This window comes from Onychomys torridus, chromosome 4 (assembly GCF_903995425.1).
Source record: "Onychomys torridus chromosome 4, mOncTor1.1, whole genome shotgun sequence".
NCBI classification, from domain to species: Eukaryota; Metazoa; Chordata; class Mammalia; order Rodentia; family Cricetidae; genus Onychomys; species Onychomys torridus.
Window position 1 is genome coordinate 147,443,236 of NC_050446.1, and position 18,801 is coordinate 147,462,036.

Genomic DNA, 18,801 nt, shown 5'->3' on the forward strand with positions numbered 1-18,801 from the left:
TGACTTTATGTGTTGTCTGTATTCATTGTAAAAGCATGAAACATTGTTGTTACTAGGTTGAAAGTTACATATTGTAACCGGTCATGGTGGCCCATAACTGCCCTCCTAGGCCTTGGAAACTTGAGACAGGAGAATTGTGAGTTAGAAGCTAGCTTTGGCTACATGTAGAGATTTTATATTGAAAAAGAAAGAATAAAAAAGTTATTTATTGTCATTATTTTAGCTTCACCAAGGTACTCCAGGAATCTAGGAAGTAGTTAAGATATAGGGTAGGACTTACGGTAAGTTTCTATCTCAAATCCAGCCTTATAATATTCATAGTTGATGACACTTAATGAAGACTGAGTTTCTGAGTTCATTTAGATGAAAAGTCTTAGCTTTCTGAGTGTAGGGATTACAGACTTGTACCACAATGTCTAGCTTTAGATATTTTTTTGTTAAAGTTCATGTTTGCTTTTACATTTGTTCCATTCATAAAATAGCATTAAATTAGCTATACCAGAAATGAAGATATATTCACTATTGTAGTCTCAAAATTATAATTATAATCTTCAAAATTGTTAATGAGAGAAATTAGCATGGTAGTATACTATTGCAGTATGCAAGCAATAACAGCCACCTCTTTTTATTTATATTGTAAGGCATAATCAGAATCAAGCCTTCTAGAAGTTGTTATTTTGTAAACATTTATAGGTCTTCATTATTAGTTGCTATTTAAACAACCAAATATATGTTTATTAATTGGAACCATTTGTATGGATCATATGTTGAGATTCACTAACTTAATTATGTATTCTTTTTCTTTCTATCAGAAATCCCTCATTTGAGACCAAAGCCTGTATATGTTACTGTAACTCGAGATAATGAAACAATTTACAGTACAAAAATTCCATACATGGCAGCTCGTGTTGTTTTCATTAAATGGATTGTAACTTTCTTTTTGGAAAAAAAATATCTAACTGCAACACAAAACACTAAAAATGGAGTTGATGTATTTCCTAAAATCATCCAGGTATGCCAGCCATCATTTTAAAATCTTTCTCTTATGTAATAAGCACAGCCCCACATTAGCAAAGTAACTGATTGTTGGAGCTGTGGTTGTTGTAGGTTTTGATCTACTGGCTCACCTGTGTGTAGGGCTGAGGTTTCAGAGGGAGCTTTGGTCTGAAGCACTTGCCACACAGTCCTGGAATCACTGCAGAAAGGCAGTCTCAGGGGCAAGGAGAACTCAGAAGACAGCTCTTGTGCTCCCTTCTTTCTGCTTTGCTGACATGTTGTATCTTCTGAGCACAGGCACAGGCTCTTGTCCTTTCTTCTTTAGTCACCAGTAGCTGGAAGGCCATCAGGTTATGTAGATGTGGCCTATGGAGAGAGTTCATGCTGTTGTGTATCTTCTGGCTTCTCAGGAGAGGGCTTGGACTCACAGCTCAGGATGCTGGGGTAGCTTTTGCTTCATGATGCTGTTCCTGGAAAGAAGTCTGCCTTTGTCTGAAGCCTTCCTAAAAGACTTCTTAGGTCGGAGGGTCTTTGGTATGTGTACTTGGTGGAGCACCACTGTTTTCAGAGCTTAGAGAGCAGTCACATTAATGAGGGGTCATGGCTTTGTGTGGGTTGATTATTATTGTTTGTTGTCTCCAATGACAGGACTATCAAGTGTAGTTCACTTATTGAAGATTTGCTGATATCAAGGAGGTTCCAGAAATAGGACATCGATCCAAGCTGGAGAAACAAGCTGGAGGAAGCAGATCAGTAGTTGGTGTACTTCAAGGTCATTGGTGCCTTGGTGGGAAGAGGAACACCATGTAGTCTAGAGCTTGTGGATCCACTGTAGAGGACTTACTGTTTACCTAGAGGGCAAACTTGTTTTCATAAGAGTCTCAGGATTGAATTACAATAATAATAACAGAGGGCTTGCTGAAAAGTAGTTCAAAACAAAACAAAACCCCTTAATTTTGTACTTTGGAAGTTAGAAGATGAAATGAAAATGGTAATGGTTATATTTATTTCCTTAAAATTTTTATTTCAAATTTAAAATATGATATTCTTTCATAGATCTGAAGTGAGTGAGCAAGTGTGGTGATACACACTTTTAATCCTACCACTTCAGTGGCAGAGGTAGGTGGATGTCTGTGAATTCGAGGCCAGCATGGTCTACAGAGTGAGTTCCAGGAGAGCCAGGGCTATTACCCAGAAAAGCCCTGTCTCAAAATACCATAACCAAAACAAACAAGCAACTACCAAACAAAACAACAAAAACATTACTGTCCTTGTCAAGGTGATCAAAACTGTTTTCAAACCATGCACTAGTTTTATAAAAGATGTTATAAAATATTTTAAAGTTCTGTTTCACAATAGAATTCGCTTTTTTTTTTTTTGCTGAATATGAGGAGGTTTTGGTTTTCTGTTCCCCAAGTGAAATAATGTTCTTTTCTTGGTCTAGAACTATTTTTTTTAAAGATTTATTTACTTATTATATATATAGTGTTCTGCCTGTATGTATGCCTGCAGGCCAGAAGAGGGCACCAGATCTCCTTACAGATGGTTGTGAGCCACCATGTGGTTGCTGGGAATTGAACTCAGGACCAGCTGGAAGAGCAGCCAATGCCCTTAAATTGAGCCATCTCTCCAGCCCCCTAGAACTTGTTCTTTTGACAGGGAGAAACAGCTAATATGTGCCTTTTAGACTTAGCTTCCCTAGCACTAGGTAAATCTGGCCTTATAGATTTCCTTGTTCTGTGATGTGTTACTTAGCTCTTTGTTACTGTTGCAAAAATACCTGAAATAGTCAACTTAAAATGTTTATTTTGGCTCATGGTTTAGAGGTTTAGTCTGTGGTCATTTAGTCCTGCTGGTTTGATTTTGTCCATCAGGGATTGAAAAAAATTGATATAGCCAGGCAGCTGAGCATATTTATATGTATACCTCTTTAGTTATATTAATAAAATAATACTTTTACTAATTCTGAGACAGCTCTTGCAGTGATCTACAGGCTCTTGGGACAAATGACTGGGACAGTGACACACACAAGCTGACAGCTCTGCAGAGTTTTAGACATTTGTTTGTGGACTCTGGTCGTATATTCTATTGTTCTTGAACTTTGCAGAGGCAAGGCTAGGGTGTGCTGACAGGTTGGCAGATCAAGATTGAGGAACGAGTGGTATCACACTCAGGCACCACCAACAAAACAGCGAGACATCCCCCTGAGAGTTGCTTTGTGGGTGGTGGGTGTCCATGCCTAGGCTAACCCTGAGAATGAGCATGTCTCAGTATGGGCTATGGGGTTGAGAGGTACCAGTGTGGCAGAGAAACTCACGTGGGGAGTAAGTAATAGTGTGTGTTGTGTGGTTTTCTGAACCGTGGTAGTGCTGGCCTGGTCCTGGTAGGCATCTCTGTTTTGCTGACAAGGCTTTTTCATGTGTCAGGGGACATCAGGATGGACTCATCCTAACAGCAGCTTGGAATTCCAGCTTGATTCTAGTGGATGGAAGACAGATCTCCTTCTGAAGGCAGTTCTTCATACTTACAGCTTTACCCACTGAGCCATCTTAGCTCTGGAGCTTACGTTTAAGTGACCTGATGCTACATTCTCCATGCTGTTTTAGTTATTTCATTGCTGTGATGTAAACCACCTCAAAACTTAGTGTCTGAAAGCAGAAACCTTATTTTTTTATTTTACTTTGTGGGCCAGGATCTGCCTTAGTACATCTGTGTATTTCATGGGCTCTTGGGTGGTGACCTTTAGCTGGTGAATGGTTGGTCTGCAGGATGCAAGATGACTTCATTCACATGCCTGTTATTGCCAGTTGGAAAGAAGCCTGGCTCATTTTGAACTACTCTATACTGTTTCATTAGCAAGGCCATTGGATTTCTTATATGGCCACTGGGGGCTCCAAGAACAAAATATTTTAAGAGATGGAAAATGTTAAGTGTTCGTCTTTTGGGCCTGGACTGGTGATTCTTGTGCTTTTGTTATAGGCAGTTTTCAAGTTTTCACACCTCTGTGACAGTAGAGTAAGTGAGTAAGTGTGGAGTGCTGGTGTGATGATGGACACATATTACATTTACACACTAGCTTATTTTGTGGTTTCACAAATGCAAATTAAACTCTTTAGCTGACACAATTTCACAGCCCTCTTCCCTGAAATAACTTAGTAGTTTTCCTGTTACAGTCACTGAGTTGAGGAATAATTACTTGGTTAATTAGAAAATTGCTAACTAGAGGCCCAGGAGTCATGCCTCAGGCACCTTCCTGTACCCCGTGCAAGTTGATGGTAATCAGAGTACTTGGAAGTAAGGCGAGACCTGGATCTGGGGATGTGGATCAGTGGCAGAGCACATGCTCACTTGTGTGAGATATGGGTTCCTTCGCTAGGACTGCAACACTCACAGATCTCAAAAGGCAATGAGCAAGACAAGACTTACCTTTGCTAGGTGGTGGTGAGTGGTGGATTGCTAAGATGTGTGATGACATTTTCCAGACCGTTGGTGGTGGTGCAGCACAAGAAAAGGTGCCAGAGCTGGATGGTGCTGGGTCCACAGAGCAGGACAAAAGCCATTCTAACAGTAGCACCTTGTCTGACCGAAGACTCAGCAACTCCAGTCTTTGTAGCATTGAAGAAGAGCATCGAACAGTGTATGAAATGGTGCAGCGGATCCTCCTGTCCACACGGGGTTATGTGAATTTTGTGAATGAAGTATTTCGACAGGTCAGTGCATGTTATACATTCATGAAGTTGAAGTCTCTTTGTTCTTGAGTTAGTCAGCTTCCGATTGCTTTAACACATGCCTGGGGGCATCAGTTTAAACAGAGGAGGTGTATTTGTCTCAGTGTCAGAGGTCTCAGTCCAGGGTCACTTGGTACTGTTGCTTTGGTCCTGTGGCAGGGTGGTATATTAAGGTAGGTACAGGAAGCAGGTGAGGCCTGTTTACCTTATGGGTGGGTGTGAAAAAGAGAGCAAGAGACTAGAGTCCTACAGTCTCCTTTGTGGGCACACTCTGTCATGACCTATAATACCCCATTAAGCCACACCTCTTAAAGTTTATGCTGCTTTTCAATAGTGCCAAACCAGAACCAAATTACACATGGGCCCAGGGGAGGATGGGGGCATTTCAGATCCAAACTGTAGCATTGTTTTATTTATGACACAGTAAGCAATAGTATTGATAATTTAGCCTAATTTGTAGAACTAAGTAATGGCCCTTCTAGGCCCACTTTTAGTTTGTCACAAGTTTTTATGACTCACAAAAAAGGTTTTTTTTATCACTATATAATGAAGGAAAGTTCAACAAATACTTTCATGCTTCCATGGCAAACTCAGCTCAGGTAGGTGGATAGAAAGCTATTCTTAGTACTTAGCACCAAGTGAACCCAGTGTTCCCAGAGATTCAGAGCTCTCATAACCCAGAGGCTCTTTCCGAAAGCTGTTCTTTCCCTGAAACATTGTTCACCCGAGTATGTGATAGAAATACTTGTGGCACAGGAGGAAAGAGATGGATGAGAAAGAGAGGAGAGGAGAGAAAGGCTTTGTGTCCAGGACTCTCAGGAAAGGTGCTGGGAAGAACTGAAGCCTGAAGCCAGAAGAAGCAAGGTAAAGAGAAGGAAGAGATCGGAATCCAGATTGCAGCTGATGCCCGAACTTGGCAGCAGGGTTGGTGCTCCTGGGACACAACAATGTCTGGGGTTGATTTTGACTGGCATCTTGTGGCTAGCCAACTTTATTATATTTTAAATTTATCTTATAAAGGATAAATTTACCATTGAACTATGATAAAAGCCTGCAATCCAAGTATTTGGGAAGTGGAGGCAGGAGGATCAGTTTAAAGCAAGCCTCAGCTACACAGCTAGCTTGAGATTACCCTGGGCTACATGAGACCTTCCTTGTCTCAGAAAACTAAATAACTGACTGACTAACTAAATAAATGTATCATTATCAGAAATTGATTAGGAATCATAATATATAGGGTTGTTTAATCTTAGTTTTGTATTTAGCAAATCCTTCATCCTGGTTCCACAGCCTTAGAGTACTTGCTTTGTTGGATATTGTGCCTACTTTTTGTTTGTTTGTTTGTTTTGTTTTTGTGTTTGTTTTTTGTCATTGAGTGGTTTCAAGAAGGTATCCCAAAATTTATTTTCATTGGTCCTTTGAAAATAGTGAATGTAGGGGTTTTTTTTTTTGTTTGTTTGTTTGGTTTGGTTTTTCGAGACAGGGTTTCTCTGTGTAGCTTTGGTGCCTGTCCTGAATCTCACTCTGTAGCCCAGGCTGGCCTCTAACTCACAGAGATCTGCCTGGCTCTGCCTCCCAAGTGCTGGGATTAAAGGCGTGCGCCGCCGCCGCCGCCGCCGCCGCTGCCGCCGCCGCCGCCACCACCACCACCACCACCACCACCACCACCACCCCCAGCTTATTTTTGTTTTGTTTTGTTTTGTTTTTCCTTGTACTTGTGGCCAAAAGCTTAGTTGAGTGTAATAATCTTAGGTCACTCTTGCACTTAGAAATTTGTAACCAGACCTCTCTTGACATACAAATCAGAGCCAGGAAGACTTTATAAGGACTTCAGTTCTAAAATTGAAACTTGGGGATGAATACATTTAACATTTTTTAAAGATAAACTTAACATGTTTGCAGTAAGCAGGAAACTATAACATCTGACGAATACATACTAAAAAAGGAGAAAACATAATTTAAAATGAATAATAGTAATAATTGGGGTGTTTATTAAACAGAAGAAAATCTCAGTGTATAGTCTTAATAGCAGAATGGAGGCAGCAGAAGATAGACTAAATTGGGTGAAGAAATGGTCCTGCACCTACCTCAGTGTGACGGAGGTAAAGTGGGGCAGGGTGAAGCAGGAGGCTCTGATGAGCAGGCCTGGTACTTTTCTCGCTTCTCTCTCAGCTCTGTTCTGGTTTTGTTTGTTTTCTATCCAGTGAGAATATCCTGCTATAGATGATCCTTTTTTTCCTTTGAAAGTCTTCTGAGTATTTGCAGATTTTTTGCATAATCACCAGTTGCAACATAGCTGTGTGTGCTGGCTAGTTTTATGTCAACTTGACACATGCTAGAGGAGGAGCCTTATTTGAGGAAATGCCTTATTAAGATTGGGCTGCAGATAAGCCTGTAGGGCATTTTCTTAAATAGTGATTGATGAGGAAGGGTCTATTCCATTGTGGGTGGGGCCATCCCTGGCTGATGGTCCTGGGTTATTTAAGAAAGCAGGCTGAGCAAGCCATAAGGAGCTAGCCAGTAAGCAGCATCCCCCATGGCCTCAGCATCAGCTCCTGGTCCCAGGTTCCTGCCCTGTTTGAGTTCTTGCTCTGAATTCCTTCAGTGATGAACAATGATGGGGATGCATGAGCCTAATAAATCCTTTCCTCCTCAACTTACTTTTGGCCATGGTGTTTATCATGGCAATAGAAACCCTGAGTAAGACACTGCAGAAAGTCAAGTTTTGTTGCTACCTGGTGAAACCGAACATTTGAGAAAGAGAAAGTGATGGGGAAAGGAAGAAGTTGGTAGATGAGGACTCAGGTTCTGAAGAAGGAGGAGGAGGAGGAGAAGGAGGAGGAGGAGGAAGAGGAGGAGGAGGAGGGAGAAGGGAGAAGAAGGGAGAATGGAGAAGAAGGGGGAAGGGAGAAGGAGGGAGAATGGAGAAGAAGGGGGAAGGGAAAAGAAGGGAGAATGGAGAAGAAGGGAGAAGGGAGAAGGGAGGAGGAGGGAGGAGGAGGGAGAAGGAGGGAGAAGGAAGGAGAAGAAGAAGAAAAGAAGAAGAAGAAGAAGAAGAAGAAGAAGAAGAAGAAGAAGAAGAAGAAGAAGAAGAAGAAGAAGAAACCATCTTGTGAGGGGTTGCCAGTACAAGGCTTTATAGGGATTGATTTTGGGCAGGGACATGGGGTAGGTAGGCCTTTGAAATGGTAGGAAAGACAGTAATTCTGAATTTTCTGAAGTTTGCTTTTCTGTTCCACATATTATTGGTATCCATAAGTCACCAGAGGTTCTGGGCTTGTTCGTCTAAAGAAAAGTTGCTGATTAAATAGCTTTATGTCCCATGCCATTTTAAGCCCTTTTCCTAGGAGTAGCTAACTCTGCAGTTAGAAAAGTGTAGAAGGCATCTTTCACCACAGGATAGCCAAAGGCATCTGTCTCTGGAGAACAGGGAAAGATAGCTAAAAGAGGATCTTTCCCTGAGTAAGATACTGAAATGAAGCCTTCTATGAAAGAAAGAATTTAACTACTAGGTCACTTCAGCCAGAGGCATCCCTTTTGGCAAAGCTGGAGGGAGACCTGCAGTGGACTGCTCAACTGTGTGGCCACCAAACTCAGGGATTTTTACGGTGTACTAAAAGCCATGAGGCTAGACTGTTAAGTTAGAGTTTGCCCTCTGTAGCATCAGTATATATTGAGTTATATTATATGTTCTTGTGCATTGAATAGTTTATCATTCAGAAGCTTCCAGTTTTTTAAATTTATTTTTAAGTTAAAATGTAATTACAGCATTTCTTCATTTCCCTTGTCTCCCTCCAACCCATCCCAGATCTTCTTTCTAACCCCCCATGTCCCTCCTCCCTGTAGCCAGAAGTTTTCCTGTGGTCCCGCCCGGCCCCACGAGGTCCAGACAAATCTCTCTCCCCCAGGGTCCTTCAGCTGCTTGTAAAATAATCATTCAGAGGCTTAATATTAATTATCAACTGTATGGCCATGACCTATGGCTCAAGCTTCTTGGTAGCTAGCTCTTATAACTAAACTCAGACCATTTCTATTAATTTATATGTTGCAACATGTTCTGTGGTTTTACCTATGTGCTATTACATGCTTGGATTTCCCACCTGCTTCTAAGCTGCCTTGCCATAGGCCAAAACAGCTTTATTTATTAGCCAGTGGGAGCAACACATATTCACAGCATACAGAAAAGTGTCTCAGAGCACCTCCCTCCCCATTTCCTTTTCAAATTGAGGCCTTTTTCTTTAATCATTATTGTTACATGCATGCACATGCCCATACAAATATCTAAATACAACCCACAGAATCCATTTTGTTGTTTGTGTGTATATGATTTCAGGGCTGGCCACTTTCTGTTATATAACCAGTTGGTAGTTGGGGTGGGGGTGGGGGAGGCGACTCAGCCCTGGGAGAGGATAATCCTTCCTCTCAGCAGCCTTACTTACTTGTAGTTCTTTATCTAGATGTGGGACTGACTATGTGAGATTTCCTCTTTTCCAAGTTACCATGCCTGTTGATGTTCCTGTTGATATTGTCATTGCTCAGGTTTTGTTCAGGCTGCCATTTTTAGAAAATACAATCTCTAAGCAGACTTCCTGGTCCTCTGGCTCTTATAATCTTTCCACCCTCTCTTCCACGGTGTTCCCTGAGCCTTACGTGTAGGAGTTGTGTTAAAGATATATCTGCTGGGCTTGGCTCCCCACAGTCCAGTGATCCAATGGTATCCACTTGTGGCTTTCTGTGATGGTGTCCATCTGATGTAAAGAAAACAGCATCTTCCAGTTATATAAGGATAATGTTTTTCAAAGTCTGTCTTGCGTAGTCTTAATATGGCCCTACCAGTTGTCTTCTGGTTAGTGTTTGCATGATAACATGTTTTTCTAACTTTACTGTCTACCTCCCATGGACATATGCTATGGATTTTCTTTACAAATTACAGGTGTTTTATTTGTTTGTTTATTAACTTTTTCTTAAAAACAGTGTAATAACCTCTGCCTTTTGATTGCAGCTTTATTCCATGTAACACAGTAACTGCTTTTCTTGGGTATTAATCAGCAGTCTTACTTTTACTTTCTAATTGTGCCAAAGGTTTTTGGCTAGTCGTCCTTTTTTCCCAGGACTTAACGTGTGTGGTAGGTATTACAGTCACCTGCAGTTGTGCAGTGGCCGGCATCATGGCTCTCTAACCTAAGATCTATTCTCATTTTCAGCAGAAGTTCAAGTTCACCCTGTTTGTTCCTTCTCAGCTGACAGGACTTTGTAATATATTTGAATTCTACATTATAAAATGAATATATACATATATATCTCATACTTACAACTACTGTATTATGTTATATAACATATATTTACACATGCCCTATTCATTTAGAATTATACAAGTACCCTTTTTGTGATATTTTATTCCTTGCCAAATTTCTGACCTAGGATAATTTCCCTTTATGTCTGAAGGATAATTTTTAATATTTTCCTTAGTTCATGTCTGTTGGTGACGAATTTTCTTATCTGAAATTGTCTGTTTTGCTTTCACTTTTGAAGTCTTCTTTAGGATGCTGTATTATGTCTACTGGTAGCCATGTGTTCTCTGCACTTTGGGTAACTCCAGCCCTTTGTTTCCTGGCTTCTGTTTCACAGGCACTGCAAACCATTTGGTTTATTTCTTTGAAGGAAATGTGTCCTTTTTTGCCTCTTGGCTGCCTTTAATGTTTCTGATTGCCTTTGGTTTTCAGCAGTTATACTGTAAAATTCTCGTGTCTGTTCTGCTTGCTTTTGTGACCGTGACTCTGTGGATTTGTCCTCTCATCTCAGCCATTCTTGCATACTGCTCTGTCCCGTATTTTGCATCTCTGTCTAGCTCTGCATAGGGTGACCTTGTCATTGCATTGCCTCTCTGGCCTTTGCTTACTTTCTGCTTACTGCATTCTAGAGATTTCCTTCATATTCTCCCAGTTTCCACTTTAGCTATGTCCCTTTTGCCCGACCTAGAAGTACACAGCTTTTCATTTGGATTGTTTTGTTTTCAGATGTCCTTTACTTCAGGTTCTGATATTTCTGGTATCTAGATATTCTGTTCATTTGGATCATGTCTGTTTTTTTAAATTATGATTTTATTCAAATTGACTTAGCATATTTCCAATGATATTTAACAGTAAGTTATATATCATATTGTCCTGGCTGTTTGTAGAGATATTTTTAGGATTTCTTTATAACTTTATTTTCACCTATACAAGAACTACTCTCTCTGTGAGGAGGGTAGTGTGTTATGCCTTTATGTCAACTTTGGATTACTAAGTTGTCTACATTTTGTCAGAACTGATTTAATGGTCCCTGTATTTCTTTCTTTGTAATGTTTTTCTAAATAATGTACAATTAAAAAAAAATGCCAAACTTCAATCAGAGACATGGAGGTTAAAGTGTTTCTAGATTGAAATGGACCAGTCAAGTGAATGAGAAATAGAATGGATCGAAGGAGGGATAGAGGGTTGGGTTTATGGATAAATATGTAATAAAGCAAATATAGTTGCTGCTAATAACATCAGGGGAATGGGGCTATTCACTGTGAAAAAATTAGTTTTATTTGTATGATTTTTTTTTGCAATAAAATTCAGGAAGAAAGTAAAACAACATGTACTTTGTCGTAATCTTGATTCATTCAATTTTTGTAATCTTTTGATAACACAGAATCCTGTGTTCTAAAATTTGATGTGATCTGGCTGACACCTTGGAGAATTTTGGCATCTTATGTACCAATGCTGAAGCGACATCTGCCTGTCATTGGGTCCTTTGTTGTGAAACTTAGGAGTGGTATTTTAAAAAAAAGCCTAGGAACTAACTGTAACCTTGAGAAGTATCTGTGGTTCCTTTCGGCTCATTTGTCCTTGTCTGTGTCATTCGACCATTTGAGTGAGGGGTGCCGGTCCTTCCTACCTACCTTGCATTACAGAAATAGCCCATAAATATGAGATGCAAAAGGCAGATGCATTTAGTCTTCAAAGTCATTTTTTTCTGTCTTCTTGCATGAAATCGCAAATATGTAAGGAGATTCCTTAATATTAAAATTTTCCTTGGCTGAGAGATGGCTCAGTTGGTAAAATGCTCAGATCCCCTGCATCCATGTAATAAAAACGTGGTGCCGTGTGTCTGTAATCCTAGCACTAGGGAGGCGGACATAGTAAGATCCCTGCGACTTCTTGGTCAGCCAGTAGCCAAATTGCCAAGTTCCAAATTCAGTGAAAAATCCTGTCTGATAAAATAAGATGGTGAAGCAGTCAAGGAAGCTATCCAATGATGACTTCTGGTCTGTACGTGCCCACAAAGTTTTTGAGGTTCCTACAAGTGTGGAGAGTGTTGCAAGTGGTTATTCTAGTTAGTACAAGTACAAGTACACGTAGAGGTGCTCGATAAATGTAGAAACCTGTCTGGGAAGGAAGTAGAAGAGAGACGTGGGAAGAAGGAACAAAAGTGGGGTGAAAGAAAGACGAGAAGGAGGAGGAAAAGGCAAAACAAGCAAGGAGAGCCCGTATCTGTAGCAGGCTCCAGTTCTGTGGTGTTCACTGACCCAGCACGGCCAATTCAAGCTCCCAGCGTGGCTCACCTGAGTGCAGGGCCCAGAGCGGGTAAATGCAGCCAGCTCCGTGCCCGCCACAGTCACCTCTTACTTTACACACCATTTCTGATTTTTTTGAGGAAACTTATAAGTTTAGTTATAATTGTTTTATATAGACAACTAAAATACCAGTATGATTTGGTTATGGTTCATACAAAAAGTAGAAGAATCTATGAAAATTTATTATTTTTCTGTTCCAAGTATAAAGATGTCTTTTCCCCTCAGATGATGGTGTATAGAAAAGTGTGTGCGGTCTCTGAACAAGTTAAATGTTTTTGAAGTTGGTGATGGAAACAAATGTCTATAATGCAGCTTTATGACAATCTGAGCTTGTGTGGCATTGAAGAGCTTTTGTTTTGTTTTTTTCTTTTCAGGCATTTTTGTTGCCTTCCTGTGAGATATCTGTAACAAGAAAAGTAGTTCAAGTATACAGGAAGTGGATCCTCCAGAACCAACCTGTGTTCATGGAGGAGCCAGATAAAAAGGATGTTGCCCAGGAAGATGCTGACAAATTAGGACTTTCAGAGACTGACTCCAAGGAGGTAACATTATTGCTCAGTCTCCTGAGGTGAGGGTACATACCTCTTGGCAAAGTAGATCTGCGTGGTCAAGGGTCTCACTCTGCCCACAAACACAGATGGGAGCAGGATGTTCTCAGGTTGTTGGGGTTTGTGAAGACCTGCCTCAGAAGCATCGGCCATGCTCTGTCTTTGGTGGGCAGTTGTCTCCGTCATCCTTAGCCCAGAGCTACATGAACATGGCAACTTTCGTAATCACTGTTGCCAGAGCTGTTTTCTCATATTTTGCAGTTCTCTCTGTGAGACTGAAAAGCTCTTATCCTCTCCTTGACTTGTTTAAATAAATAGTTGTTGGAAAAATTAAATGTAGAATGTTTTGTCAGACTTGTTTTTTGCAGTTGACTGTCCAGAAGAAATCTGTATTAAATGTTTGAAGAGATTAGCCCAGTAAAGAGCAAGTACTTCTGGTGTGCCAGCAGTACTGCCTTCCTGCAGGGGGCACTGTCCTATTCAAGGCTAAGGCTTGAATAAGCTTAAAATGACAACACGGAACACCCTCCCAAGCACAAAAGAAACAAATTGTATTTATGTCCTGGATTAAATTAATTTACAATATTTAAAATTCTTAGCCACAGACTTAAAAACTTTAAATGTCTGTATTGATTCTGTTGTTTTGATGTTGGGGAAATCATTTTAGTAACTAGTTATGAGGTCAGATCAACAGAAAGCAAGTAGAATTTGTATGTGTAGAGGCCCGATTTCTATGTCCCAGCATCAGGCAAACTTGGCTTTCCTAGTACACACTAAGGGCTGAGACCACCTGGGGTGCTAGAGGTTGAGCACTAAACCGAGTGTAAGGAACCAAGCGTGTAAATATGGGCTTCTCCCTGATTGGCTAATGGATTGTTACCTTCTTTAGGCCTCGTCTGAAAGTTCTGGTCATAAACGGTCATCCAGCTGGGGACGCACGTATTCCTTCACAAGTGCCATGAGCAGAGGGTGTGTGACAGAGGAGGACAACACAAATGTGAAAGCTGGGGCCCAAGCTATGCTGCAGGTATGCTACCATTGGGGGCACAAAGACAGCCCTGGTGGAGAAGACGTTTTGAACATGTTGTTTAATTAGAATAATGCCATATGAACTGCACTGCTATTTTGCACTTCAGGTGCTAAAGAACCCCTAAGTTCTAAGTTTTTCTTCCTATTTACAAATGAAGAGTATTTTTTTCCTAGTCAGAAAAGATGTGAGAATTGGTTGCAAGTCTTTTGAGAAGGATTATTTTACAGTGAATGTGAAATTTATGTGATTTATACCTGAAAGTGTCTTCCAAGCACATCTGAATAGTTACTTGGGTTTTAATTTGTAAGACCTTATTCCCTGTGTAGATACACACACACACACACACACACACACACACACACACACACACACACACACACAGCAAGAGAAACATAAATAAAAGTGAAATCTTTTAAAAAAGGGTAAAGATAATTTTACTCATGTAGCTGCAGAGAACTTTGCTATAGCTCATCATTCTAGCCTGTGACCTTGACACAGATATTTAGAGGGATCCTTGTCCTTGTCCCTGTAGCTCTACATCTTGAAAAGTTACTTCGTTGGGATCTACATTGTTGTTTTTGTTTATTGTATTCAGGAACTTGTCTCTTAAGTGGGTGCTCATGGGCAAAGGGGCTCGATGGAGGTCTGTCTGATGAGAGTGTTCTACTGCTGCTGGGGATGACTACAGTTTGGACTTAATACTTGATTGTTTGTGTTACCTTAACCGATGCCAATACAGTGAGAAGTATTCATGTGTTGGCATCTTGAAGCTATTATTAAAAGTAAAAGTGTAGTATATGAAGACTTTTCACTGGGAATGGGTAGAATTCTCAAATTCAAGAAGGCAACACATGAAATTAAAAGGCTTTATATTATAATATATTATTTGTGGCTTACTCATATGAAAACATTGTCACTAAAACTGCCTTAGTTTGTTACTCAGAAAATTCTTTGTTTTCTTTTCTCTCATTCAAAGTCTTATTCAGATTCACACTGTGATTTTTATCTGGTAGTGATTATTTGTGATTTTTCCCCCTATAAAATTGGGACATGAAACCTTTTTCATCTTACAAAAGCTAAGCTTTAAAGGCTGTCATCAGTTTTTTGAGTGTATTGATTTGAACCTGTCTGATCAGCCTGTGTATTTTTTGAGGGGATTTCCTCCACTAAGAAGCCAGAGAAGCTGGGTTTGTTCCCACTGCCTCGTTGCTTACACTATTTAACCTAATGGAGACCAACAAAGGAGTGTGCATATAGTAGATGGAACTCATCTGATCTATTTTATGTGTACCTTTGCTTAAATCTATATCTGTGTACCACATGCATGCCTGGTGCTCAAAGGAGGCCAGAAAAGGACATTGGATTCCTTGGAACTGGAGTTACAGATAGCTGTGAGCCACCAAATGGGTGCTGGGAATCAAACCCAGGTCCTCTGAAAGAGCAGTCCGTGTTCTTAACCACTAAGTCATCTCTCTAGTCCCAGTCCTATGCATTTCTGTCCCCAAGTTGACAACAATGAATCTGAAGTTGATGGGTCACTAGTGTCATCTTTATGAATGCTGACATGTTGGTTCTTCACTGCAGTAAGCAGTGATTTACTGTCTGAGAACCTGAGTCAGCCCTGCTGATCCAGAACAGAGAACTTGCATCCCAAAGATCTGGGGCAGAGCATAGTCAGCTGACTATCTCATTGTTCTTTTGTAATATTCTTTTATTTTAAGAATTTGCTGAGACTACTGCATAATAGATTTCTCCTATTAAAAAAAGCCCTGCAGCTGGAGAGATGGATCAGCTGGTAAAACATTTGCTACACTATGTGAGGACTGAAGTTTCTAGAAGCCAGATGGGCTTGGCAGCCCGCCTATAATCCCAGTGCCAGGGAGGCAGAGACAGAAATCCCTGGAGCATGTTAGCTATTCAGGGAAACAAAAACTGAGCTGAGTTCAGGGAGAGACCCTGCTTTAATATAAAAGATGGAGAGGGAGTGAAAAAGACACCTGATGTCAATTTTGGGTCTCCATATGCACGTGCCCCTATGTTCAGCCCCCACTCCCATAGGAATACAAGCAGACACACACACCACATATACATGCAAAAAAAAACAAAAACAAAAACAGTCCTGATCCTAGAAGATGCAACATGGATCATGTGGCATTGTCTGTTTCCAGGCACACCACTGCTCATCATTCACTCCTTATGCCTCTTGGGGACACTTGCAATATCCCGTTGGGAAGCAGGTTTCATGTACTGTGCCATGTGGGTTTACTGTGCATTGATTCCTAGTCCTCCAACTTGATGTTTTAAATTCTCTCTGGAAAAACAATTGTATCGCTGTTGTCTAGCCACGAGCCTCTTCTCTGACCTTCTGTCCACCCCAGACCTTTTCACCCTGACACAATGGTCCTGTCTTTTTTTTTTTTTTTAATTGTTGCTGTTGTTGTTACTGTTGAAAGATAAAACAAGTTCCAATATTTTCCTACTCATGACTAATGTAATAGTATTTCTATGGAACAGTAAGGAAAGGCCTTTTAGGTGTCTACCTAGGCAATTCTAAGGGGTGAGCTACAATACCTGAAACATGTATTGGCACCACTTGCTGTATTGAAAGAGACTGTGGAAATAACCCAAAGGGATTCGTTGGTCATATGGTTAATTATATTTGGCTTTAAGGTCTTCCTTACAAATGCTGCGAATGTCTTCTTGCTGGAACCATGTGCTGAAGTTCCCATGCTCCTGAGAGAACAGGTAGATGCCTGTAAAGCTGTTCTGATTATTTTTCGGCGCATGATAATGGAACTTACAATGAATCAAAAGACATGGTAAGTTTACTTCAGATTAACATCCCCAGGCAGCTGTCTTTTCCTTTTAGTATAATTAAAGTGTTAAGGTTTCCATTTATCTCATGTCTTTACAAAACTGGCAATAAGGCAAGCAGCAGCCCCGTGGTAGCTTCTGTGAATTCTGGCAAAGGGAACTCCCCAGCACTTGGAGAATTCATTTATGTTGATTATTGTTTTTAAAACTGCTCTTGCACAGGAGATAGTGTTACATTACCCAATAGTGGGTTTTCCCCTTTTAAACTGTTATCAGTTTTATGATAAGTGGCGTGAGCTTCCTAATGAGATTCTTCATAAGCTCAACTTCGTTTGTCATCCTGAAGTGCTATAACCTTGAGTTTATTCCTTCAACTTGGTACTTTAAATTCACTTTGGAAAACAATTCTTTTAACTAATACATTATCAAAGTGACAGAAAAGTACAGTTAAAAAGTATGTCCTCACTGATTTCTCCTTCCCTTTTTCTTTTGCTGTTCTTAAAGGTAAAATGTGCTAGATGTTTCCATGCCTGTCTCCCAAAGCGGATATCTCCACATCACCCTCAGTGTTCTCAGTGATAGACCAGCAAGCCCTGACTCATGCTTCCCTCCTCCCATTGTCTTCCCATGTATCCTGTCTTAGAAATGCCTCTCAGGTCTGCCTGGCTGTGTTCATATCACTTAGCCACTTTATGTAAAACCGCTACAGGTGTCTTTGTATCTCAGATTCTAGGGCTGTGAGGCTACTGAGGTCCTGTGGCAGTGGAACCCTTTCTGTACTGGGAATTTTTCTAGGACCACACCTGGAGCCAGTACTGTTGGTGTTGTACAAGGTGTCTGTCCACAGTAGGTGGGAAGTCCCCCAAACAAGGCAAGGATGAGCCATCAGAGGCCACAGACCACCACGAGGAGGCAAGGGTGGGCCCAGAGGAAATCTATTTTGTAGCAAGTTCACAAATGTCAAAATGATAATTTGAAAGTATAAATTACAAGGTCACCTTTACTCGTTTTTAAGTTAGTATTCTTACCAAGTCATATAACTGTTAAGTTGGAAACATTACAGCCATGCTCAGTGTGATGCAAATCCAGTCCAGCATCGTGGCAGTCAGAACGACCCGGTGAGAAATGCTTTCAGCTGGATGATGCTCCTTGTACCACAGCTGTGTGGATAGTATTCTTCTGTTTCTTTTCTTAGAAAAATGATGAATTCTGTACACACTGTACAGTATTATAGTTTTTACAATCATTTATTCTGATGAAAATTTTAGGAAGTAAAATAAAGCAACTGTTTTTTCCTTTAGAAATTTAGAGATTTCCAGATAAATGTAAAAAGACAGTTGTGGAAATAAGCGACAACAGTAACTAAACACGGTAGCGAATAGGAAGGGGCACGGTCTGCTGCTTTCTGCACATTTAAGTTCCGATGCCCTGTGTCTTCTTTCACTTCCTTCCTTCCCCCACTGGTGCTCCTCTCCTTTCCTTCCTCCTCTTTCCCTCTCTACCTGCTTCTTTCTTTCCTGACCATCTACTATGAACACACATGGTCACTCAATAGCGTGGCCCATTGTGACAGGGTCTGGGAATCCTGGCGGTGAGTGGCAGGCCACCTTCAGCTCTGTCATTTCTTTGCCCTCTTCTCTTCAGATTTGCTGCCCTGCGCTGTGCACACATGTCAGATCTAGGTGGTGCATTTGTCTTCCTCCTCCCTATTTCAGGATCCATAGACAATGCAAAACAAGCAAACAGATGGACTAGAATGCTGGGAGAATGGATGTTAACAAATAAGTAAGCCTAGGACTAACGCCCAATGGAGCCAGATACCAAGGGAGCAGATAGCAAATTCTCAGAGCTCACTGCACCATGAGAAGGTTACTGAGATTCTACATCATCTGTCCACTGCACAGACACAGAAGAAAAAGACACCACAGCCTACAGATCTCTTTGTCTGACCTGGACCAGATTGCTTTGTTGTATTCTTAGTGAGTTGTTTTTTTTTTTTGTTTTTTAAGAGAGTAGGAAGAGCAAGAAGAAAGTAGTGCAAATGAATAAATGGTTAGGGCTCAAAACCTTACAGGAACCAGAGTG

General features: G+C 40.7%; 1 protein-coding gene across 3 annotated transcripts in view; it reads left to right on the forward strand.

Moving 5' to 3' along the window:
* The window catches only part of Ralgapa2 (Ral GTPase activating protein catalytic subunit alpha 2), a 277,458-nt gene that overhangs the window by 69,089 nt on the left and 189,568 nt on the right, over positions 1 to 18,801 (forward strand). For all 3 annotated transcript variants that reach the window (XM_036184593.1, XM_036184594.1, XM_036184595.1), the window contains 5 exons: positions 813 to 1,012; positions 4,479 to 4,706; positions 12,699 to 12,866; positions 13,762 to 13,899; positions 16,573 to 16,721. In XM_036184593.1, the coding sequence (XP_036040486.1) occupies positions 813 to 1,012; positions 4,479 to 4,706; positions 12,699 to 12,866; positions 13,762 to 13,899; positions 16,573 to 16,721 (883 nt within the window). The remainder of the gene's footprint in view (positions 1 to 812; positions 1,013 to 4,478; positions 4,707 to 12,698; positions 12,867 to 13,761; positions 13,900 to 16,572; positions 16,722 to 18,801) is intronic.